Source organism: Eumetopias jubatus, unplaced genomic scaffold (genome assembly GCF_037043125.1).
Source record: "Eumetopias jubatus isolate StellerSeaLion01/CBP00866 unplaced genomic scaffold, mEumJub1_p1.0 scaffold_5, whole genome shotgun sequence".
NCBI classification, from domain to species: domain Eukaryota; kingdom Metazoa; phylum Chordata; class Mammalia; order Carnivora; family Otariidae; genus Eumetopias; species Eumetopias jubatus.
In genome coordinates this window covers 69,411,168-69,438,020 of record NW_028274811.1, presented here as the reverse complement: position 1 = coordinate 69,438,020, position 26,853 = coordinate 69,411,168, and the positions used below count along the sequence as shown (strand labels likewise).

At 36.9% G+C, this 26,853-nt stretch overlaps 1 protein-coding gene and 1 pseudogene across 1 annotated transcript in view; one reads left to right on the top strand and one right to left on the bottom strand.

The window, feature by feature from the left end:
* ADGRV1 (adhesion G protein-coupled receptor V1) overlaps positions 1–26,853 on the bottom strand; it is a 502,011-nt gene that overhangs the window by 341,918 nt on the left and 133,240 nt on the right. Inside the window, exons 53-64 of the mRNA XM_028091942.2 lie at positions 21,692–21,838; positions 19,152–19,407; positions 17,407–17,609; positions 16,072–16,248; positions 15,392–15,574; positions 12,921–13,100; positions 6,900–7,064; positions 6,202–6,319; positions 4,058–4,181; positions 2,922–3,060; positions 2,567–2,752; positions 1,980–2,212 (exon numbers count right to left, since the gene is read on the bottom strand). Coding sequence (XP_027947743.2) covers positions 1,980–2,212; positions 2,567–2,752; positions 2,922–3,060; positions 4,058–4,181; positions 6,202–6,319; positions 6,900–7,064; positions 12,921–13,100; positions 15,392–15,574; positions 16,072–16,248; positions 17,407–17,609; positions 19,152–19,407; positions 21,692–21,838 — 2,111 coding nt within the window. The remainder of the gene's footprint in view (positions 1–1,979; positions 2,213–2,566; positions 2,753–2,921; positions 3,061–4,057; positions 4,182–6,201; positions 6,320–6,899; positions 7,065–12,920; positions 13,101–15,391; positions 15,575–16,071; positions 16,249–17,406; positions 17,610–19,151; positions 19,408–21,691; positions 21,839–26,853) is intronic.
* LOC114199979 (small ribosomal subunit protein uS17 pseudogene) lies at positions 569–1,043 on the top strand (annotated as a pseudogene).

The following is a 26,853-nucleotide window of genomic DNA, read 5'->3' as shown; positions in this document are numbered from 1 at the left end:
CAGTAAACCATTTTAATCTTTTTTTCAATTCTCAAATTCTATTTACCTGGTATTTTTATGCTACATAGTTTCAAAAGGTTGAAAACTAGTTAATCAGTTTATATGTAAGGCAAAATTAGAAAACTGGGGATTAAAATATTAAATGATAAGAGTAAATGTTAACGGTTGTCTGAGATGGACTGTAGATTAGCTGATTACCTTAACACACAAGCAGTGAATTTCCTAGCAACTAGGCAAATCAAAGGAAACCTAGAAATCTACCTAGAAGGAAACCTTCTACCTTTCCTTTTTCAAATCAAAGGAAAAGAAATTTACCTAGAAGGAAAACCTTGTTCTCTCAGAATTAAACTTCTGTAGGAATTGCTTTTTTTTTTTAAGGGTAGCACAGAGGGCAAAATATCCAAGTCCTAGTTAGTCAATAACACAGATGTTATCTCACACTTAATGGGCTAATAACTAAATTTCACTTCATTAAAATAGTCAATGACCACCTCAAATTTTAACACACCTAATATAAGTTCAAATTCATTCCCATTGCCAGTTTTCCTTTTCCCAGGTAGTTGGGAAGATGGCAGACATTCAGACTGAGTGAGCCTACCAAAAACGGCCAACCACCTTTCAAAATAAGAAGAGTGTCCTGCTTGGAGAAGCTGGAAGAAGATGCTCTGTGATACTACAAAAACATCAGTCTGGGCTTCAAGATGCCCAAGGAGGCCACTGAGGGCATCTCTATCTACAAGAAATGCCCCTTCACTAGTAATGTCTCCATCTGAGGGTGGATTCCGTCTGGTGTGGTGATCAAGAGGAAGATGCAGAGGACCACCATCATCCACTAAGACTGCTTCCACTACATCCAAAAGTACAACTGCTTTGAGAAACGGCACAAGAACATGTCTGTGCACCTGTCCCCCTGCTTCAGGGATGTCCAAATGAGTGACATTGTCAGAGTGGGTGAGTGCTGGCCCCTGAGCAAGACCGTGAGCTTCAATGCGCTCAAAGCCATGAAGGCCGCTGGCCCCAACAAGCAATTCCAGAAGTTCTGAGATTAGTTAGACATCTGCCCACACTCCTGAAGAAAATAGTTATCTTCCCAGTAAAAAAAAAAAAAAAAAAATCATTTCAATCGCCAGAAACGGAATCATTTTCTGAGAAATTTAAAAGATTTGAAGTGTACACAAATTCACAGTATTTTTTCCATGTGGAATGATATATATTCTACCTAAGTCACTCAGTGAAATATTTTAGTTAGAAAAAGCTTTAAAAGCATGACATTCACATAACAGATGCAAAACCATTTTCATGCACAAGAAAAATTATTTTAAGACTTATATAAATGCAAACATCATTCTAGTTGAGGGTTTTGTGTCATCTGTCAGAGCAGAGGGGCTCCTTGGGCTACTCAATTTGTGGGTATTTCAGCATGCTTCAGGTGTTTCCCATCCTTGTTAATCAAGTCTACTCCCACTAAATCAAGTAATGGAACAGCCTCAATATGGTTAATTCTTGTTCTTCAATAAAAACATGGTGCACGGTAACAACTATCTTTGACTCATATTTTTCCCCACTTGAAAACTCCATCTCATTCCCCCACAGAAGACAATATCGCCTTCAGAGATACCAAGGAAAGAAATTTCTCACTCAGCCCTCAGGTATAGAGATAGAGGGAAGGGAAAGTAAATTCCATCACACCAGCTGACCTTTGACCTCCGTTTCCTTACCTATTATGAGCCCATACCATGTTCAATTCTCTGACTACCCAGAGTGAATTCTCACAATAAAAACAACATACTTTGAACTTTCAGGAAAAACTGATATTTTAGAACGTTGCATAATTAACAGTTGGTCTTTGTCATAATTTCCCTACTATGCCCTGTCCCACTCTCACATAAATCTGAAAAAGAGCAAGTTCAGTATTAATTCCTATACAACATATTCTCTCTCTCTATTTTATTTTGCCTAATTTTCTTTTTTAACTTTACCTTCCCAGGAGTTCCACCTTTGTAATTACTAGAGAAAATTCCTCTGGGCCTTCAGGAAGACCATCATCAAGTATTTCAATGTGCACACTTTTCGCCATCTCCCCTGCTTCAAAGAGGAGCTCCCCCGCCGCAGGGATAAAATCCAAGCCTGCCTCTGCTGTCCCACTCACGGTCTCATACCAGAGTCTCACAGGGCCAAATGATCCACCTGAACGGATGACTGTGATGTTCACCTATGCAAGAAGCAGTTTTTATCTGATTTGGATGTTTAATCTACCAGCTCATACTTAGTTTTTATGGTTTCTGACTAAAGATTCTATGTTTACCAGGGTTATGTTTATGTAGAAATCTATAAAATTTTATAAAGTATATGTTAAAATAATGATATTAGTAGCAAATTAATCAATTTGTGAAAACTCTGGAATATGAACAAGGAAATTGAAACACTTTTTAAAGATCACTCACAATATATCTTGCTACATTAAGTCTTAATATTTAAATTAAAGCTTCATCCAACTTTCAAAAAAAGCACTCACAAAATAAAAACTAAAAATGATATTTAGGATTTTAAGCATTTTACACTGTACCCTTTGGGCTTCTTCCGACACTCGAAGTTGCTCCTGTGAAAAGGAGAAGTGGCCGTAGGGAAAGTCACTGGCCACCAGGGTGATGTTGGCAGTGCTGCTGGGTCCACTCAGGGCACCCCCCTCACTGATTCCAGTAAGCTGAAACTCATAGGATCTCTTCTCCTCAGGAATGTCATCATTCAAAGCCTAGAGAAGGACAAAAAGAGCCATCAACAGTAGGATCTATACCATTTAAAGAAAAATATCTATCATGTCCACAACAACAACAAACTCAGGGGTACCAACCACCTCTGACAACCCCCCCACATTCCCCCACACATACAAGGGCCATAATGGAAACCAGTCATATTGATACCTGTATTACTACAACTGCTGCAGACTGTCCATCTCGCATCATCAGTTTTCCTGATATTTCAGCAAATTCTCCCACAGAAGGAGGGAATATCCTCCAGGACACCATGACCTCCCCCCAGATTGCTGGGCCACGAATGAGGCTACAATACACAAATGTATAATCAGTACATTTTTGTTGAAGTAATTTTTCCTAAATATTTTCTATGTCTTTCAACAATAGTTTTCATTTTTTTCAAAATTATGCATTATATAGCCTTATCGATCAACTATAAACCAAAAAAAAGTTTTATGACTCCAGAATAGTAACACTCAAAGTCCTGACCATATGTAAATTTGCTTGACAATAGTGGCAAAACCTACACGTTAAAAGGGGAAGGTTTAAAGGGATTTAAAAGAAAGTATTTATAGACTTTTCACTTAATACACAAGGTGCAAAATATGAATAGCCTAACACAGTTCTCTAAAAAACAGCACTTCATACATGCAACACTAAAAGAAAACTACCAAAAAGATAAAATATTAACTCAAATTCAGGTACTTCACTGGCAGTTGTCCCACTCCTCCTGAGAAAATTTGTATTAAACAAAATTGCCTATGATCATACAACGTAGTTATACAGTAGTCCCTAAGTTTAGAACACTTAGAATCATAAAATGTTTGACCCAGAGGATTTTCAAAGGAATGATTCTGTAGCTATGACACAAGCTTACAGAGGTGAAGCAACTCTCTTATTTTACATAGTTAGTGACAGAACGGAGCCAAAAGCATCAGCTCTCCTGGCGTTAACTCAAGGTGTTTTTCTCATCATGGGTTGTGCAAATCACCCAAGAAGCAGTCATGATCTAACGTCAAGAGAGGTCAAGACAGAACTGTATGACCAACATGTTTTTGTTGAAGGAAATTTTCCAAAATATTCTTCATGATTTAACTTCAAGACAGGTCAGGATATGGCTTCAATTGTTGCCAACAATTTTTTCTACTTTTCACAGGATGTTACTAATACATAAAATGACAATGCTTGAAAAATATGTATGTAATGAGAACTATGCACTTACAGCATAAAATGCTAGTGATTTAAATAAAACTTCAAAATCTCCACCTAAGCAAAAAAAAAAAAAAAAATCACGAAGCCCTTACCTGATGATAGCAGTACCATTATACTTTCCTGAGGGTTCTCCAATGAGGACATGCCTAGATGATGGAGCTATCCCAACTTCTCCTGATGTTCCCTTAGCTCCCCGAATGATTACTGATGCGCTACCTAAGTTGAAGTTGATATATAACATGTATGTAGCAAACACATGTATTCACTTAATATATGTGTGACAAAATTCTCATCACTTCACGTATTCTAATCTTATGTGTTAAATGCCATGACAATCATGTAAATTAGGTACTAACATTATCTTCATTTTACCAATGAAATTATTTAAGCATACTGAGGCAGCCAAGACATTGAGGCAAATAACTTGCCCAAGATCATATTTTAATGAAAGGGGTCAGGACAAAGTGGGTAATAATTCCACTTTTGCTCCCATGATAAGTGAGTACTCTTCTACCATCTGCATTAATTCACTTCTGCAATAACAATTCTGTATGCAGTTCACTGCAACTGGCTATGTGGCAAAAGCAAGAATTCCTGGGTACTTTTTAATTTTCTGACTCCACTATTACTTATAAGCATTTATAAAAAATGTGCCAAATATTAATGGAAAGAAAAACCATACCAAGTAATGTGAGTATTCACATTAAAATTTAGCAGTAACTTAAAGAAAACTGTTTCCAGAAGCTCATATTAGGGTTTCATGAAACAAGGGATTGAAATTACCATACTCTCACTTTCTTTGGCAATGGATTAATAAAACCAAGAGTGGTTTGTCATGTCTAAGTATGTCACAGTTTGAAATATATTATGAATTTTTTATATTAATATATGATTCACCCTGAACCACTGGTATATTCCTATTCTTATGTCTAGTTAGTCTGTATGTCATCAATCCTGACATTTAATGGGGTGTTGATAATTGAGTTTTAAGATGTATAGAAGAATATGGTACAATCATATGATTCCCTCACAGGTTTGTTGGAAAGTACTCTATACAAAAATGCAAAAAAATAACTACCTTAGGTATGTACAGTGATATTCTCTACAATTTTGACAATCTTTTTGGCCATGGAATTCTGCTTTTTTGGCCACAGACTCTCACATAGGATGGAGTCCTTGATGGTGAAGAGGAGCATGTAACAGTCACTAAGCTATCATATCAAAGTTGCCGGGCCATTTTTTGTGGTTATTATTACGTGTACCACAATGCAACCACTTTAGAAACATTAATCCTTTCTCTCCAGACCTAAGAAACAAATTTTCATATGGACCATAGGCAAATGAGAATTACAATGCCTATTTCTGAAATGTCAAAACATTGAAGTAATCACTTTCAGATGAAAATAGACATAGTAGGCTGAAAGAGATATAATATGCTAGGTTTTAAAATAATATCTTATTGGGGTGCCTGGGTGGGTCAGTCATTAAGCATCTGCCATCAGCTCAGGTCATGATCCTAGGGTCCTGGGACAGAGCCCCACATCAGGCTCCTTGCTCAGCAGGGAGCCTGCTTCTCCCTCTCCTTCTGCCTGTCGCTCTGCCTACTTGTGCTCTCTCTCTGTCAAATAAATAAATAATCTTTAAAAAATAAAAAATAAATAAAATAATATTTTATTGTAAAAGTAGTATGTGACCATTATAAATATGTGTAGAAAATACAGGTAATTAAAACCCACTATCAACATTTCAAGTAAATAATTCCAAACACATTTATAACATGCACATGACAAAAATGGGATAACTTTGAACACGTTATAAAGTCTGCTTTAACACAATAGTTACCCATATAATTAAGTGTCTTTAAGTTTTAATGTAATTAAGGCTTTTTCTGCTATATCCTTTTGAATACTTACATGGTATTCTGTCATATTTAACAGGTCTCCTATTGATAGACCATTTAGGAAGCTTCCATATTTTATTTTATAAACATAATAATCTTTTTAAAAAATCACACAGCTAAGTATTATGAAATCTTTGACATATGACTTTACCAATATCAGGTATCAGAATTTTAGTTTTAAAAATTCTTTGGCTATAGTACAGGTGTGAAATGACATCTTCATGTTTTAGCAAACATTTTAGGAATTATAAAACCTAACTTTGTAAGTATTGATTATTTGGTTATATTTTTCCGAGTATCTACTTTTTAAGTTCCAAAAATGTGAATTTCTCTTACCTTTCATTGGAGATATTTCTACCTCATCAATTGATATTAACTGAATGGTGAAATGCCTGTCCTCCTCCGACACGGTATCATGAAGTGTGTGCAATACAATAGTCTTCTGAGACTCTGTCTACATCAAATGAGAGGAATAATAAATTTTCCAGATTGAGCCAAATTTTGGGTGTTCTCATTACTGGAATAATGTTTACGTCCATAAGCATTTTTAAAGTGTGCCCTTTTTGTGCCTTAGAATTACGAGCTGCTTCTAGAGCAAATTACTATATAAAAATTAGTTCTGACCATAAATCCCATTTAAGTTTTTAATAGGAAAGAGGGGGAAATTAACATAACCTCTAAATTGTCTGAAATTTGACCAGACCTAGTGATCAAATACATGCAAGTGTTACAGAGTAGGTGGAAACGGGATGACACCCAGATGTCCAGCTTGGTTGACTGGTTTTGTCCTCAATCAGGAGAGGAAATGTTGAGAGAAGAATATTTCTCATGGTGAGATGGAGGCAATGTCTGAATTAAATTTGATTTCAGACATCTAGGTGTGTGTGTGTATGTGTGACTGTCCTCCAAATTGCATATGATTTTAAAAAAATCCAGATACATATGAATTCCTATGAATTCATAAGCAATACTATGGGGGAAAAAAACAAACACAAGTTCGAGTAAAACTACAGGAGTCCAGATGCTGACTATACCTCATCAAAAAGAAGCGTCCCATTCAAGGGTCTGAGATCATCTTTAGCTGTCTCATCTATGGTCCACTGAAGTCGAACAGCTCCTTTTCCTCCTGGGGACCGGACAACTGTCAATGTCACATATGATTCACGGTCATCAGACAAAAGAGATTCATCAACCATTACCTAAAAGAAAGACAATCCAGTTAAGTGGGAAAGAAAGGAGCAGGAAAAACAACCTTCTTACTATTTACAAGGACCAACTTTTCAGTTTAGAACTCTGTTCATGGTACAATCATGTGACAGAAAGAAATGTTTCACCAAACCCTATTTCCTTTTTGTCCTAGACACTCTGTTACTTGGCATTTCTTGGGCTCTCTTGCAATTAGGTGGAGCATGTGACAGAATTCTGGCCAACAGAGCATATGGGAAACGTAAGTAGGCTCCTCACAGTCTGGCCATCAACTTCCAACAAAACATGTAACATTCCTTTTTTCCCATTTGCTGGGTGACTAATGAGGACTCCAGGACCTAGAGAAGGACAGAACCGGAAAAGGAAAGAGTCTGGTACCTGGGACACCAGTTGGAGAAGAGGAACCAGGAACACAGATGTAGGACTCTTGCATGAAGGAGAAAGAAGCTCTTATTATGTTAAGGAAGCAGGATTTAGGTGTTCTTTGTTAATGGTAGTCAGGCTTACCACATAATACAGACCAAAAGTGCCCTCCTAATTATCTACACTTGGCCAATAAATCCAAATTTAAAAGAGGTTTTATTAACCTGACATAAACAGAGAAGGAAATTCAATACGTTGATTTACCTGTACCATTTATTTTTTTTTCAACAGTCTTACACAATTCACAGCGCTCACCGTAGCACATATCTTCCCCAATGTCCATCACCCAGCCACCCCATCCCTCCCACCCCCGACCCCTCCAGCAACCCTCAGTCTGTTCCTGAGATTAAGAATTCCTCATAGCAGTGAGGTCATATGATACATGTCTTTCTCTGATTGACTTATTTCACTCAGCATAACACCCTCCAGTTCCATCCACGTCGTTGCAAATGGCAAGATCTCATTCCTTTTGATGGCTGCATAATATTCCATTGTGTATATATACAACATCTTCTTTATCCATTCATCTGTCGATGGACATCTTGGCTCTTTCCACAGTTTGGCTATTGTGGACATTGCTGCTATAAACATTGGGGTGCACGTACCCCTTCGGGTCCCTACATTTGTATCTTTGGGGTAAATACCCAGAAGTGCAATTGCTGGATTGAAAGGTAGCTCTAATTTCAACTGTTTGAGGAACCTCCATACTGTTTTCCAGAGGGGTTGCACCAGCTTGCATTCCCACCAACAGTGTAGGAGGGTTCCCCTTTCTCCACATCCCCGCCAACATCTGTCGTTCCCTGACTTGTTAATTTTAGCCATTCTGACGGGTGTGAGGTGGTATCTCATTGAGGTTTTGATTTGGATTTCCCTGATGCCGAGCGATGTTGAGCACTTTTTCATGTGCCTGTTGGCCATTTGGATGTCTTCTTTGGAAAAATGTCTGTTCATGTCTTCTGACCATTTCTTGATTGGATTATTTGTTCTTTGGGTGTTGAGTTTGATAAGTTCTTTATAGATTTTGGATACTAGCCCTTTATCTGATATGTCATTTGCAGATATCTTCTCCCATTCTGTCGGTTGTCTTTTGGTTTTGTGGACTGTTTCTTTTGCTGTGCAAAAGCTTTTTATCTTGATGAAATCCCAATAGTTCATTTTTGCCCTGGCTTCCTGTGCCTTTGGTGATGTTTCTAGGAAGAAGTTGCTGAGGCTGAGGTCGAAGAGGTTGCTGCCTGTGTTCTCCTTTAGGATTTGGATGGACTCCTGTCTCACGTTTAGGTCTTTCAACCATTTGGAGTCTATTTTTGTGTGTGGTGTAAGGAAATGGTCCAGTTTCATTCTTCTGCATGTGGCTGTCCAATTTTCCCAACACCATTTGTTGAAGAGACTGTCTTTTTTCCACTGGACATTCTTTCCTGCTTTGTCAAAGATTAGTTGACCATAGAGTTGAGGGTCCATTTCTGGGCTCTCGATTCTGTTCCATTGATCTATGTGTCTGTTTTTGCGCCAGTACCATACTGTCTTGATGATGACAGCTTTGTAATAGAGCTGGAAGTCCGGAATTGTGATGCCGCCAGCTTTGCTTTTCTTTTTCAATATTCCTCTGGCTATTCGGGGTCTCTTCTGGTTCCATACAAATTTTAGGATTATTTGTTCCATTTCTTTGAAAAAAGTGGATGGTATTTTGATGGGGATTGCATTGAATGTGTAGATTGCTCTAGGTAGCATTGACATCTTCACAATGTTGGTTCTTCCAATCCATGAGCATGGAACGTTTTTCCATTTCTTTGTGTCTTCTTCAATTTCTTTCCTGAGTATTTTATAGTTTTCTGAGTACAGATCCTTTGCCTCTTTGGTTAAATTTATTCCTAGGTATCTTATGGTTTTGGGTGCAATTGTGAATGGGATCGACTCCTTGATTTGTCTCTCTTCTGTCTTGTTGTTGGTGTATAGGAATGCCACTGATTTCTGTGCATTGATTTTTATACCCTGCTACTTGACTGAATTCCTGTATGAGTTCTAGCAGTTTTGGGGTGGAGTCTTTTGGGTTTTCCACATAAAGTATCATATCATCTGCAAAGAGTGAGAGTTTGACTTCCTCTTTGCCGATTTGGATGCCTTTGATTTCTTTTTGTTGTCTGATTGCTGTGGCTAGGACTTCTAATACTATGTTGAATAGCAGTGGTGAGAGTGGACATCCCTGCCTCGTTCCTGACCTTAGGGGAAAAGCTCTCAGCTTTTCCCCATTGAGAATGATATTCGCTGTAGGTTTTTCGTAGATGGCTTTTATGATATTGAGGTATGTACCCTCTATCCCTATACTCTGAAGAGTTTTGATCAAGAAAGGATGCTGTACTTTGTCAAATGCTTTTTCTGCATCTATTGAGAGGATCATATGATTCTTGTTCTTTCTTTTGTTAATGTATTGTATCACGTTGATTGATTTGCGGATGTTGAACCAGCCTTGCAGCCCAGGGATAAATCCCACTTGGTCATGGTGAATAATCCTTTTAATGTACTGTTGGATCCTATTGGCTAGTATTTTGGTGAGAATTTTTGCATCCATGTTCATCAAGGATATTGGTCTGTAATTCTCCTTTTTGATGGGATCTTTGTCTGGTTTTGGGATCAATGTACCATTTATTTTTTTACACGTGAACCTTATTAAGAGACTTGGTTCAACTGAATTGCATATACTGACTCTGTGAAGCAAAGTCCAAACTGAGCCTATAATATCTGCCTGTTATGTAAATATAAAAATATAACACAATGCTTTCCATTTTTAAGACAGACAGACAGACACTTAAATGTCTAATACAATGGGTTTTTTCATAAGATTTTGTACTGGTGCCTAGGGCAGAGATTTAGAGCCAACTAATATTTATTGAGCTTCTATTATATGTCAGTTCTGGCATAATCTCTATCTCACTTAAGCCTCACAGAAACTCTAAGAAATCTGGGAGCTAGATCTATGCACATATTTGGAGAAGAGGAGCCTCCTCTGTGCTTCCAATGTTCTGACTCCACATCCAGTAGTATTCATACCACTCCTCAGAGAAGAAAAATAGTAAATAAGAAGCAAACCAAGTGAGAAAGGAAAAACCCCCACTATAAACTTGTAATCTGTAGATAAGTCCTTTTTGCTTCCAAAGATAACATTTGAGTTGAGGTGTTACAAGCAGATTTCTTGAGCCTCTGCTACGGCCAGTACTTTGGTAGACTTACCATATTGCCCTTGGGAGCAGCTTATTCGTTTGACAGATTTACACTAACAATCTTTCCTCGATATTCTTCAGTTCTAAATCTAACATTTCATCAGATAATGCTAACAAAATATTCACTGTATGCACAATACTGTGTATCTCAGATACATGTTAAAAGACAAATTCTGTGTTATCAAGAGCCTTTGGCTGTAAGAAACATAGAATATAAAAGAAGGAGCCACACTGGGCTGGGCAACAAGCTGCTCCTGATACTACAATGATTAAAAATAGCGACGGACGGGCGCCTGGGTGGCTCAGTTGGTTAAGCGACTGCCTTCGGCTCAGGTCATGATCCTGGAGTCCCGGGATCGAGTCCCACATCGGGCTCCCTGCTCGGCGGGGAGTCTGCTTCTCCCTCTGACCCTCTTCCCTCTCGTGCTCTCTCTCATTCTCTCTCTAATAAATAAATAAAATCTTTAAAAAAAAATAGCGACAGACACCTTGAGTGTACAGCTCAGTTATAAGTGCTTTACGTACAGCAACTCATTTCCTCGTCACGAGGCTTATGAGAAATAACACAGGGATTGGGTGGCCTCGTCCTTACTTTGGCATTGCAAGACAAATTGGAAATTTGAAGTTATTACAAGAAGATATCAGTTCCCAGACCAAGAATGCACTAAAATTGATGACAGCAGTTCAGATAAAATGAATAAACAAAAATTATTTATGAATAGAAATGTAACTCTTCATTTTCCCTGACAGCAAAGGAAGCTTGTAAACATACAGTCTAATGCCTGAGTCCAAAAGCATGATCAAGTTAAAAGTAACAACATTAGTTTAAGGTTTTCCCACTGAAGATTTGACTGAAACCCTGAACTTTATCTAACCTCAGAAGCTAATAGAGACATGTTATAAAAATTAAATTACATATTTATATGGATTAAAATACTTTTCACATATGCAAAGAAAAAAGCATTGTTGGAAATACAACAAAATATTAATGATGTCCATATCTCAGGTTAATAATGTCATGGATACTTTTTACTCTCTTCTTTACATTAATAGTTTTATGTTTCCCAGACTTTCCATTTTGCTGAACAAACATTCACAGCCACTCTCTTGTGAATCTACCACTCCTTACAAACACTTCTGCTTATTCCTTCCCCAAGAGAGTCTCACTAGGCTATAGCAGAAGTGTGTCCTGTCCCTCTTATGGTTCCCATTCTCTTAGGAAACTGAAATTTCAATAATCAAGTCATTAGGCAATTATTAGTGCTTATTTTAATTCTGGAGCATCTGGGAAGCCCAGCCCTAATGGGCAAGCTGTAGGTCTAGCCTGGTATCCACAGAACAATAAAGACAATGAGCATTAGAGCAAACTGTTTATTATTTAAAATGATCTATGATGAATTACTGATTCCCTGTAAGTGATCAAATACAGAGAATGGTGACCTACAGAGCCAGAAAAGTTGTGTATATTGGAATTATCTGCATATATTTATGATTATTTCATCTTGGAATTTCCTTTGAGAGATAAAGTCTTAAAAATTATAAGATCATCATGTATAATTATGATATAGTTTTAAGAACTCATTCTATATTTAAGATGTAGAGGTCATTTAGTACTAACCACCAAATCTGGCTGCATAAATGATTTGTTAAGATTTTTTTCTTCCTCTGCAGTTGAAGTGATAATAATAATTGGTTTCTCTCTTGCAAGTCTTGGAAGGAGACAGCCAGTGGGGAGTAAGAGGGAAGAAAGAAGAAATACAAACACTTAACGCTGGAGTGACTGTGGTGTTTTGTTCAATATAAGTCAAAAGAGAGTACCAGAGGGTGGGCAAAATAAATTCGGCCCCCCTCGCCCCCAGCTAAATGTATCCTAGTGTGTAACACTTAGATCCATGACAGAATCTTCCCTTGTGACCAGGATAGGGGTCTGGCAGCAAGGCAGGCTGAGAACAGAACATATGGACAAAAAGCAGATCTGGTCTATATTACCCAATAAAAAAGAATTTGTTCCCCCTTGTAAATACCTGATGTAAGAGTACTCATTACTGTCAAACACAGATGAGAGGACCAGCACTTAATTCTAAGTACTCTTGAGCAGAGAATCGTGAGGGGTAATAGTTTTTTTAAAAAATGAAAGGCATCTTTCTTCTAAAAATTACAAAAAAATTTAGCCTGGGGGAAGGCACCCTCCCCCCCATATATATAACTTACAGTCTTTTCTTCAAATCCAAATACTCCAAATGGAGAATCATTTTGCGGAATAATAACAGTTAGCACATCATCATCACCAAGCCTGCCACCTCCAGCCACCCTGATTAAGGAAATATTGAATGTCTCCATGAGTTCAAGTTCAGCATCATCAATTATGGTAATTTCTATCATTGCAGTAACCTACAAAAGAAAGAAGGAAGAAAGAAGGAAAAAAGGGAGAGAGAGAAGAAGGGAGGGAGGGAGGGTAAGAGGCAAGGAGGATATAATGTAATAGCAATTTTCGATCATATATAAATAAACTTTTGGTGACAGAACATAGTACAAAAAAGTATTTTTTGTCCTATTATGTTTAAAATACTATTTTAAGGTTATATATATTATAGAGTATTTTGAAGTCAGAAATTTATAGTCTATTATTTTCAAGATAAAGGAAATTACATATGTAATAAAATATAGTGTTATTTATGTATACAAAAAGCAGCAAAGCCTGATTCTTGAACAAAAATATTTAAAATGCCATACAGGCTGTAATAACCATTGCACAAACATAAACCATAGAAATTATCATTGTTTTTGGCAGTTAGAATAAATCCCTTTGGTTTCAAATATCACTCTTATAATGTAAAAACAAGGTAGGAAGAAAACCCAAATCTGCTCTGCTTACATGTTTATGATCAGAATGTCATTCATTTGTCTGGTCCATATTAAACATTTTTATAACTTATAAATAAGTAAAACTTGGTCCAGCTTGTGATTTCACTATTGGTCATAAAAATATTCCAGTTGTGGGTCGCCTGGTAGGTCAGTCGGTTGAGCTCTGCTTTCAGGTCAGGTCATGATCTCAGTGTCCTGGGATCGAGCTCCGCATCAGGCTCCCTGCTCAGTGTAGAGTCAGCTTGTCTCCCTCTTTCTCTGCCCCTCTCCTGCTTGTGCTCGCTCACATCTCTCTCTCTCTCAATTAAATAAATAAATCTTTAAAAAAATATTCCAGTTGTATCTCCACATTTAAAATCTTTTCTATATCTTGGAGGGAAATTCCAGTATTTTGACAAAGATGTTTACCAGAAAATGAAGTTTTTCTACCTAAATCTACCTAAAACTTTTAATAAAAGAGCAAAGTGAGAAATCTGGATTTACACTCAAGGGCAGAAACCTGAACAAAATCAAATGTTGAAATGGAAGCTTATTAAAATGTCTGCACCTCAACTCTGTACTGTAAAAAACAGAATACCTACCCTAGAGAATGTTAACTTTAAGAATGATGATGATCTTAAGACACTGTTAAATAACAGGACTTCAACCTCATACACAAAATAAAATGCTGGTAATATAAGTAAAGGTGGAAGGCTATTTCAATGAAAAATCAATGTATTTGTTTCTACTTTGAGTGTAAAAATCTGTATTTCCCCTCCTTTTAGTAAGAAATGTTTTAAAGTTCTAAATTTGTTAAAAATTCATGATTTCAAATATTAACAACAAAGACCATTTTGCATAGGAAAGTCTAGATCTATATGTTTATTTTTCAGCAGCAACTAATAAGTTGATGCGTACTATACAAATTTGTCTCAACAAAATCAGACTTTGTGTGGGTGGATACTGCCATTTGAAGCTATTAACATTTTCATGGTTGTTCACACACTTTTTCCATTTATTGATTTAAAATTTTATGAAAAGGTTTATACTTACATATTACAAAATGCTCAATTTGCAAAACATAACTCTTAGAAAATACTTTGGCTCAAATCTAAAACAATGTTGTTCAATTTTTAATTGAATAGTTTTAATTATTTTGTCTCTTTTCTATCATTTTAAAAAGTCTGTTTTATTATAACAAAAAATTGGAGCTATTAAAAGTAATAAATGTGCACACCTGTAGTGCAAAACCAAGTAAATAAATATCTATACTGATAAGAAATAAATAGATAGGGACGCCTGGGTGGCTCAGTCAGTTAAGTGTCTGCCTTTGGCTCAGGTTATGATCCCAAAGTCATGGGATCGAGTCCAGCATCGGGATCCTTGCTCAGTGGGGAGTCTGCTTCTCCCCCTGCCTGCTGCTCCTCCTGCTTGTGCTCTCCTCTCTCTCCCACTCTCTCACAAATAAAATCTTTTATAAAAAAAAATAAATAAATAGAATGTATTAACCTAAAATTCATAGGAATAGTGAAGTTCACCAGGCACTTTTTTTAAAATTCATTCTTAGGCACTTCTAAGTCATTTATTACCCTCCTTTAACTTCTGCTTAAAATAGAATCAGGTGGGGGAGTTCAGAAAAGGGTAAGATTCTTGCCTCTTCATATTCTCTTCCCATGTCTGTTAATAAATTATAACATGTTAACTCATAATAATTCTGTTTGGCTTGATATACAAAGTATAATACATTTAGCAGTCACTAATGCACATTCATTTGGTGGATATCTATAAAATGTTTGAAGTACAACCAAAAATTGCTAATATGTTTGTGATTAGCATACTTGTTTATCTGCAAATTCAAGAATCCCATGAGATGGCTTAAAGTCTTCCAGGCCAGCAGTGTCCACTGTTGCTTTCCAATAAACATTGACAGCCCCAAAGCTTCCAGCCAGCCGGACTACAGGAACTTGAAGAACATTCAGGGGTGGAGGCACCTCATAGGCAGTAATAACTCCACTGATATCCTTTAGGTAAAGAATATAAGTTAAAATACCAGACAAATTAACTTCTTATATGTCATCACTTTTTAAATTTATTATTTCTTCTTCTATTTCACCCTTCAAAGTAGAAATCAATAATCAGATATAAATGCGTGTAATTGGTGTTCAAAATTCTTACATTTCTTAAAAGTTTTTAAACTTATTTATTCATTTAAGCAATCTCTACACCCAACATGGGGCTTGAACTCACAACCTGGAGATCAAGAATCGCCTGCTCTTCTGACTAAGCCAGCCAGGCGCCTCTAGAACTCTTAGGCTTCAATTTAATGAAAATAAACTTGCTTAATCCTTTGGTCTAACACAAAGAGAACTAAGAATTAGTCTATAAGACAAATTTTAAGACAGGTATTTAATAAATATCTAGAAGCAAAGCCAATTACTTTGCAGAAAATATATGACATTGGCCAAATCAGCAGGTAGAAGCTTCTGTACTACTATAAATATATTAAAGTTTATCTTACTCTGGTAACATGAAACTTAAAAATTCCTCTGGGATCATCATTTTCTTCAATCATTATCTCAACTATTTCTATTCCAGGCCTCCGCACACTTGGCTGTCCTGCAGAGAAGTCAGAATTCACCAGGTACACATCAGTGATGTTGACAATAAATCCTTCCTCCAACTCGGGAGCATTATCCTGGGGTGGGGGGTGGGGGGAGAACAGGAGAGAGATTATGTTCTATTTTCAAAAATACACTGAATTTGCCTTGGAAACCTGATATTTTTCAGTGAGAAATAAATGACGGCCCACAGGAATGGGTAGCTCTTTCACACATATAGAAAAGATTCCTTTTTATATTTTAATACATTCCCACTGACAACTTCAGAATCTTAGGGGATATTCAATCTTCTCAGTGAGTTTTTAATTGAAGCCTAATACTCATTAGCAAGTAAAATAATTTTTAAAAATCCATCACACAATTTTGACCATATCCTATCCAATATGTTTTATGTATATAATAGTGCCCCCCAAATTTAGAAGAAATGGCAAATGCTACATACATCTTAAAAATGAAAGCTCTAGACTTATAAATCTAGGCATTATCTAATATTTTAATTAACTTTTTAAAAACTGTTACTTTATTTCTTGATAGGTAACAAAAAATCTCAAAAGTAAAAAGAATACATAGTGAAGAGGAAAAGAAACTTCTATTTTGTCCCGTCCCTTAAGTCTTTTCTGGAATGTCCTTTCCGGAAGCCACTATTATCTACTATCACTAATACTGCTATTAGCAACACTAATGTTACTATGCAACATTATTTTAATAATATATATTTGTTTTTAATATTGTTATATACAGTATTGTAATATATACAATATTAGTTATTATGTAATATTATAAATAACACTATTAACTACTCTCAGTTTCTTGTGAATCATTACAGATACACACTTTTCTCTTTACATACATGAGAGAGCACTAAAACCAGATCTAAACCCTCTGAAGAATAATCTTGGGTTTGAGTAATTGTATCATGACATGAAAATACTGCCCTATCAAACCAATAATAAAAAAATCAGATTAATTTGGGCATTTTATTCATTTGCTCATTAGTTTAAAACTAACCAACCAAGAAAATAGTGGATCCAGACATATAACTAAATTCAATTCAATGCTTCAAAGGTCATTCAAACAATATTCCAGTTAGAGTACTCACAATTTTACACGAAAAGCAATCTTTTCAAAGATTTTTGTCTTTAAGAGCATCACATTTTTCTTTTTTTTAAATCACATTTTTATCTTTAAGAGCATTTCCCTTATTTTACATCGTATTCATTGCAGCCTAAACTTACCGGCAAAATGGCAACTTTGATGTAAATTTCTCTTATGTTTTCTTTCATTATTGTTATTGTTTCTTGTAGTACATAATCTTCATTCTCAGTAGCTTGATTATCGATGTGCAATAAGAAATTGGGTTTAGCTATCAAATGAATGGCAATGGCCCCAAACAGTCCTTTATTTCGAACAATCGGTAACTGAAGAATGGTGATATTCTCTGTGAGAAAGATATGCCTCAAGTAAACGAGATTTCTATTTGTAGTCGATACCACCACTTCAGGTGGAATATTCTGCACTATCCTAATGAATACCCCCCCAAGGAGTATATTGTGCTTTTGCGCCCCCTGCCCCCAAAGTTGTGCTGACAATCATTATACATTATATCCCAGTTCTAAACCCTCACGTCAGGTTCTCTAATGCACCCTCCTATGTTGCACATGAGCTTTAGCACAAATTGCTGAAAATCTTAAGAAAGTACTTATGTGCAGATTGACAGCTAATTACAACTGCTAAGAAGATTTCAAAAATGAAAAATTATGGGGTGCCTGGGTAGCTCAGTGGGTTAAGCATCTGGCTCTGGGTTTCAGCACAGGTCATGATCTCAGGGTTGTGGGATCAAGCCCCGCATCCAGCTCTGCGCTCACTACCAGGCTTGTCCCTCTGCCCCGCCCCCTCTCTCTCAAATAAATGCATAAAATCTGTAAAAAATGAAAAATTAAATACACAAAGTCATCACTTAATAACTTAATCATTAGAAGAAGAAGAATTTTGTTCTTATAGTGAGGTGTCTGTCACAAGGTCAAAGTATTTCACAGCATCAATTTTTTTATTTCATTTTTTAGATTTTTAAAATTAAATTTGCTATATAAATGGACAAAAAAATGCTTGTCAGTCTTCCCCACTGGTCTGTGAGGTTCTAATAACCTAAGACTGTGTCTTTGGTTCCAGAACACACAGCACAATTTGTGGCACTTACTAGGTGCTTCAAAATGTTTGCTGAATGAATAAATGAACATATTTTAAGTCAACTGCTCCTGTTCCCATATATACAGACATAGAAAGGCTCAGGTGCATAATTATATGTCATTTCTTCCATCAACTATTTAAATGAAAGGCCTTTGAAAGATGTCCATGTTTCTGTCTGAAACTTTTACAGGCTTCACATTGCATATTCTAAATAAATAATATATGTTGAAATATATTTGTTCAAATAAGTCAAATGGTCTTTATCTACAAAAGTCTGTTGATCCTACAGCTGGTATGAATAGTTATTTAGGCAAAGATCTCAGCACTAAGCTTAAAGGAAATAGGGACTAATTACTTACACTTCACAGAAAAATTATTCTAATTACAGCTTTGGGTTTAACAATTAATACCCTGAGTACCAAATGCATCTCACCGTGTTGCTTATTGTTCCCTATAACTACATAAAGGAATCTGAGAAGGGAAAGAGAACAGATAAATGATGAAGAAGAGAAAGTAAAATAAAAACCTGTCACCTTTACTGCAATGACTTACTAAAATATTAATACTTCTATTATGACAGTAACACCTCAAAAGAGTACAAGCATTTCTTATAGCACTATTGCTGCGGGTGTACATGATCATAAAATTTAATAAACAAAAAGTAAAAAGGATTGACTACGATCTGTCAAACTAAAAAAAAATATATAAAAGGGATTTATATTCCTAGTAAACATTACAATTAAATTACCCAATAAAACTTATTAGAACCTGAAAAATATTTAATAACATTTACCTTTAGGCTCTGCTATTCTAACGAAGAGAAACTCAGAGTGCCAACCCACCAAGCCATGAGGTGAGTCATTGGTCAGAGTTGTTATCACAGATTTGTTTCTTTTCTGATCAATGGTAGCACCTTTTGATGGGTCCTCTACCCCTTCTGTGGTAATCCGAATGAGTGTTATGCTCACAATCTCTGATAGCTCTGGTACATCATCAGCAAGAACAGTCAGAGTGATTGTAGACAGTGCCTGGCCTTCAGAAAATGAAATCTGAAATTTTAAAGAAAGAAGATTTTTATTTATTTTGTAATTGTCACTGTGCAATAAGAATATCAAAAGATTAAATTTTCTTTCAATACTGACCACAACTTAAGTAACAAGAGGGATTTAAGCAACACAATATAATTCTACAAATCAACGAACTGTTTCTCATGTTAAAACTGGAAGATTGTTAGGAAAAAAGAAAAAAAGTAAACCATTACAGAAACTTAACCTGATTAAAACATGTAGCCAAATTGTCACATCCTAAAGCCTACATTCTATTAAAATATAGAGTACATAGTCTCTCTGGGAGTCTAAGTCCTGGATACCATATTTTTAAAAATCTATAAAGATAAAAGAAGGTAGCATACTAGTTTAAACATTTTTCTCTACAAAAATTTTGCCAGGATTGTTATTTCCTTTGGTTAAACGCAGAACAGATGTAAAATTTAAGAATGAATCAATCAAAATAGAGGTAGAGAGAGAAAGATAAAAAAGAGATACAAATCAAAGCATCTCTCTCCTCCTGTTGTGCCTCTATTGTCTAGAGTAAAATCCACATTTGCTAAAAGGCATCTGAAAGTCTTTCTGATAGGGCTTCTGTCTGCTCCTTGAATGTCACTTCCAATTGCTTTCCGCCTTATACCCTATCCTCTAGCAACATGACTACAAACTACAATCATTCAAACTAGCATCCCAGGCCCATTTTGTTGACATTCATCTCTACACCTAAAGAAGGCACTTGAGGATATAAACTTAAGAGGTTTATTAATCAAATCAGGGGTCAGAAAATCTTTTTCATCAAGTTTTACTGGAATACATCCCAGTTCATTCGATTATATACTGTCCAACACCTTATTGTGCTACAAAGGCAAAGTTCAGTATCTAGGAAAGAGTCGTAAGAGTGGACAAGTCTAAAATATTCACTATCTGGCTATTTACAGAAAAAGTTTACTGACTCTTGAATAACATAATTAAATCTTCCAAATATAGTCTACACTTAAAATACTATTATGCATTTAAATAGAAATCATTTTAATGTTTATATAAGAATATTAATTGGGAAAATATAATTCAGAACATACAGAACCTGATAGATACAACTTACATAGTTGAATAGATAGTTTTGGTAACTTTGTAAAGTAAATATTCAATGCAATAAAATTTGCCATAACATTTTTAAGACACCAAAGCTCTAATCTCCTTTCAAACGATACAGAAACCTAGAAATGGTGGACTATAACATTCATCTGTCTTTTTTTGAGATAATTTCATGAGAGGTCTTTTAAGGAACTCTTCAGAGAAGCATTTGGGGAAAATACATGGATAAATCTATAAAACCCGAGGTAAGTCTAGAAGACCACCCATCTTCCAATTAGAAACTAAAGGTTCTTTAAACTCTCTCCTTGTGAGTCATTTACTTCTCTGACTCGGTCTGATTCCACTCTTCAACCTGTGTCCCAATTTTACACTATCTTCCAATAGTAGATAAAGTGATCCTTTGCCCAGATCCCTTCTTGGGACTGATGCACCCATCCACCAGCTGGTGGGAATAACAGTTTTTATGTTTCTCACTGGGAACTGCCTTCAGCTGCAGTAAACTTTCACTCAAGGTTAGGCCCCACTCAGAAGGTGGTATGAGGTCCAGGATGGCTAAAATGGGGATGCAAAATCTAAGCCTCCTTGCTCCAACTGGAAACAACTCCAAAGGACTAGCTCAGTTCCAGAACTTCCTCACAGACTCAATCCCAGGCATAACTACCCACGGATCAATGTCCCCCTCTGCACATTCCTACCTTCCTTGTTCCCTTATAGGTGTGTCTCCCCAGGAATCCACCCACAACTCTCAATCTCAGAGTCTGTCTACAGGAAACTCAACCTACATCACTCAACAATTCAGATCTGCTTTTTCATAGGTATCACTATCCTACATAGATTTGTTCCCTACTTACTGCTTCCATTTTACCCAAATCTTGAAACCACATTTCCATCTCCAGTTTGATTGGTTTTACCTTTCTGACAATGTAATACATTCATAATTTGGCCAACTGATGTACTGAACCTAAAAAGGGATTTTTTTTTAGAGATAATCTTGGAATTAAAGGAAAAAAGAACAATAATCACAACATTACAACTAATCTTAAATTGTTTCCCTCTCTATGGTGATTAGTAGGAATCCAGTGCTGACATGGTCAAACTCAAACACTTCATCCATAAGGCAGGGTTTGGTCCCATGCATCAATAGTAACCATAATTTAAAAGTGACTCTCCTATAATTTTCTAAATTACATACCACTCCTGAGGTAGGAAATATATCACTAATACTTCCATCAGCTTCCCACACTACAGTTATACGACCATATGTTCCTTTTAAGCGCTCAACATTGAAGGTTACAAGGCTATCTTGTTCCATTTCTTCTACTTGCTTATATAATGAATTCTGAAAAACACACAGGAAGTCACAAGGGATTAGCTGAAATTACCTAAGTAGACTTTTATTCATGCTGTTGTGCATGTGCAAACTTCACAGTACTAAGCAACATGATACAACATGAAAACAACATATGAGTGACAAACATAGTTTAAAAAACAGCAATATATGATGACCACGATTTTAACTTGAAAATACACGTTTGAATAACTAGTTTGTTTTAAGATTTTATTCATTTATTTGACACAGAGAGAGAGAGAGAGGGAGAGAGTGCAAGCAGGGGGAGTAGCAGAGGGGGAGGGAAAAGCAGGCCTCTCCACTGAGCAGGGAGCCCGATGCGGGGCTCAATCCCAGGACCCTGGGATCATGACCTGAGCCAAAGGCAGATGCTTAACTGACTGACCCACCCAGGCACCTCATGTTTGAATAACTAAAAGACTAAGTTAAAGTAAATTAAAATGTTAATCATTATAGGATTATTTTTACTTTGTCTTCTTGCTTCTATAAATTTCAAATTTCTTTAATGAACATCTTATTTCCACATTCAGAAAGCATACACTTTTTGGAAAGCTTTACACATAGTATGTCAAGTTTGTAGAAATAAAGGACATAGAATCAGGAGATGGGGGATGTCTTCTTCCCCGACATAACTTCTGGCAACCCCTCTATGTCTTGTTTCCTACTTGTAAAATAAGTTTTTGGTCTACATGGCCTCTAGAGTCCCACTCAAATGTAAAGACATGATCAGAATGAGGGCACTCTTCCTGATCACTTATAAATGTCTCTTATCCTTAAATTCATATCCTCTGAAATGTTCTGCAGGCTGTGTGGTTTTCATGATGGTGTTTCATCCTTAGCTCCTGGTCCTTACAACTATTTTTCTTGCCAAAAATATCCCCTGCCCCTCTTTTCACCTAGACTCCGTGGACTTTTTCCTCTGTTCCAGACTGATTTCCACCTCCGTGTAACTGAACTCCTCCTCTAACAGTTGCAGCATCTGTTGAGAGCCGCTGAATGAACTTTTGTCAAAATTAATACTCCAAAGAATTCCTTCTTACAAGACCCCTAGTTTATCCATAAGCAATAAAGACAGACTATGGAGTATAAAGATTTTTAAAAATCTTCCCAGTAATAGTTTTCTTTTTCTTGTCTTTTTACTGTGGTAATCTGAAAAGAAATTCCTCCATGAATTTCTTACAGCTTCTAAAAGCTTCTATTTAGAATGCGAATTTGAGTAGATAGCTTATCCTATGGCAGTGTTTTATATTACATATTAACATATTGTTACAAATGTTACATAGTAATAAAATCTTGCTCAAAGCATTCAAATATTCCTACAGAAAATATCTTGATTTAAAAATATGCATATGAGCACCTGACTGGCTCAGTCAGTAGAGATACGACTCAACCTTGGGTGTAAAATCACACCCCACATTGGGTATAGAGACTTCTTAAAAATAAAAACTTTAAGGAAATAAAATAAAATATTGATGGGGGTGGAGCAAGATGGCAGAGGAATAGGAGACCTGGATTTCCTCTGGTCTCAGGAAATCAGCTGGATAGGGATCAAACCATTCTGAAGACCTACAAACTCAACAGGAGATCGAAGAAAAGAATAGCAACAACTCTCTGAACAGAAAAGCCACCACTTTCTAGAAGGTAGGATGTACGGAGAAGTGAATCCGAGGCGATATTCGGCAGGATAAACGGCGGGGGAGGGGGCCTTCTTGGCGGCTTCTGGCAAGTGATAGAGCAGCGGAGCACAAAATTGGAACTCTTAGAACTCAGCTCCACTGAGGGACATTGCTCCAGTGGCTAAGCAGGGGGTGGAACCCTTGCGGGACAGTGGGGTCTCAGGACCCTCGGGGTCACAGAAAGACCAGGGGTGCCTGAGTGCAGAAGAGCTCCCAGGTATCGGAGTGGGGAAGCCAGCTGCAGAGACGGAGCCGAGGCGCGGGCTCTCAGCTCGGGGTTGCCATAAACTGTGATCCGCAGCACAGTCGGACCACTGCTCCTCCAGCAGGGATGCGGCAAGGGGCAGATGCAGGGAGACTCCCCTTCCTCCCCTGGGAGGAGCAGCCCGGGAGTGCCCGCAGGGATCTGCTGGGTTTGGAGACTCCACACCGAGTCGTGCCAGAGATAGAAACGCTTGGTCACAGGACCGGTGAGCACTGAGTGCGGCCGGAGACCCGGGAGTTGGGAGTGATTGACTGCTTTTCTCTGGGGGCGCACTGAGGAGCGGCGCCCGAGTTCTCGGCTCCTTTGAGCGGAGATTGGGAGGCTGCCATTTTCACTCTCTTCCTCCAAAGCTGTACAGAAAGCTTGCAGGGAACAAATCTCCCGAGAGCAAACCTGAGCAGATTACTTAACCCAGAATGACAAGGGTGGGGCAATTCCGCCTCCGGCAAAGACATCTGGGAACCACGGCAACAGGCCCCTCGCCCCAGAAGATCAGCAAGAACAGCCAGCCAAGACCAAGTTTACTGATCAATGAGAATGGCAGAACTCCAGCGCTAGGGGAATACTGCACATAGAATTCATGGCTTTTTTACCATGATTCTTTAGTCTTTCAAAGTTAATTTTTTTAACTGTATTTTTTTTTAATTTTTCTTTTTCCCTTTTTCAACCAACATCTTATCAATCCCTTTTTTAGAAAAACATTTTTATTTTTCATTTTTAGAGTCATATTCTATCCCTTTATACTAGTTACCCTTATTTTTGGCATATATATATAAGTTGTTCTCATTTAAAATTTTGAGATAACGTTTCTCTAACAGATCAAAATATACCCTAAATCTCTAGTGTATGGCTTTGTACTAGTCTCCTGCCTGATCACATTCTCTCCCCCTTTTTTTTCTTTTTTTTTAAATCCTCTTCTTTCTTTTTTCAAAGAATTTCTTATCAATTCCTTTTATAAAATTTTTTTATAACTTTCATTTTTACAGTCATATACCATCCCTTCATCGTATCAATCCTTATTTTGTACATACATAAGTCTTTCTTTCTTTAAAATTTTGGGAGGCACTATCTTCTAACAGACCAAAATACACCCAAAATCTAGTGTGTGGCACTGATCTATGTACCAGCCTGATCATATTTGATCATATTCTGTTTTTTTGCTTTGTTTTGTTCTGTTGTTGTTTGTTTTTATCTTTTTCTTTTTCTTTTTCTTTTTTTTTTCTCTTTCTCTTTTCTTTCTTTCGCTTTCTTTTCCCCTGGTTTCAGGTCTTTTCTGATTTGATTAGAGTATATTTTCTGGGGACACTGTTACCCTGTTAGCATTTTGCTCTCTCATTCATTTATTCCCCTCTGGACAAAATGACAAGATGGAAAAAAATCACCTCAACAAAAAAAACAAGAGGCAGTACCATCTGCCAGGGACCTACTCAATACGGACATTAGTACAATGTCGGACCCAGAGTTCAGAATCATGATTTTAAAGATACTGGCTGGGCTTGAAAAAAGCATGGACGTTATTAGGGAAACCCTTTCTGGAGAAATAAAAGAACTAAAATCTAACCAAGTTGAAATCAAAAAGGCTATTAATGAGGTGCAATAAAAAATGGAGGCACTAACTGCTAGGATAAATGAGGCAGAAGAGAATCAGCGATATAGAAGACCAAATGATGGAAAATAAAGAAAATGAGAAAAAGAGATAAACAACTACTGGATCACAGGGGCAGAATTCAAGAGATAAGCGATATCAGAAGATGAAACAACATTAGAATAATTGGGATCCCAGAAGAAGAAAGAGAGAGAGGGGCAGAAGGTATACTGGAGCAAATTATAACAGAGAACTTCCCTAATGTGTGGAAGGAAACAGGCATCAAAATCCAGGAGGCACACAGAACCCCTCTCAAAATCAATAAAAATAGGTCAACACCCTGACATCTAATAGTAAAACTTATGAGTCTCAGAGACAAAGAGAAAATCCTGAAAGCAGCTCGGGAGAAGAGATATGCAACCTATAATGGTAGAAACATTAGATTGGCAACAGACTATCCACAGAGACCTGGTAGACCAGAAAGGACTGGCATGATATATTCAGAGCACTAAACGAGAAAAATATGCAGCCAAGAATACTATATCCAGCTAGGCTGTCACTGAAAATAGAAGGAGAGATCAAAATCTTCCAGGACAAACAAAAACTAAAGGAATTTGCAAACATGAAACCAGCCCTCCAAGAAATATTGAAAGGGGTCCTCTAAGCAAAGAGAGAGCCTAAAAGCAGCATAGACCAGAAAGGAACACAGACAATATACAGTAACAGTCACCTTACAGGCAATACAATGGCACTAAGTTCATATCTTTCAATAATTACCCTGAATGTAAATGGGCTAAATGCCCCAATCAAAAGACACAGGCTATCAGACTGTATTGAAAAACAAGACCCATCGATAATGCTTTCTGCAAGAGACTCATTTTAGACCCAAAGGCACCCCCAGATTGAAAGTGAGGGGGTGGAAAACCATTTACCACGCTAATGGACACCAAAAGAAAGCTGGGGTGGCAATCCTTACATCAGACAAATTAGATTTTAAACCAAAGACTGTAATAAGAGATGAAGAAGGACACTATATCCTACTTAAAGGGTCTATTCAACAAGAAGATCTAACAATTGTAAATATCTATGCCCCTAACATGGGAGCAGCCAATTATATAAGGCAATTAATAACAAAAGCAAAGAAACACATTGACAACAATACAATAATAGTGGGGGACTTTAACACCCCACTCACTGAAATGGACAGATCATCAAAGCAAAAGATCAACAAGGAAATAAAGACTTTAAATGACACACTGGACCAAATGGACTTCACAGACATATTCAGAACATTCCATCCCAAAGCAACAGAATACACATTCTTTTCTAGTGCCCATGGAACATTCTCCAGAATAGATCACATCCTAGGTCACAAATCAGGTCTCAACCGGTACCAAAAGATTGGGATTATTCCCTGCATATTTTCAGACCACAATGCTTTGAAACTAGAACTCAATCACAAGAGGAAAGTCGGAAAGAA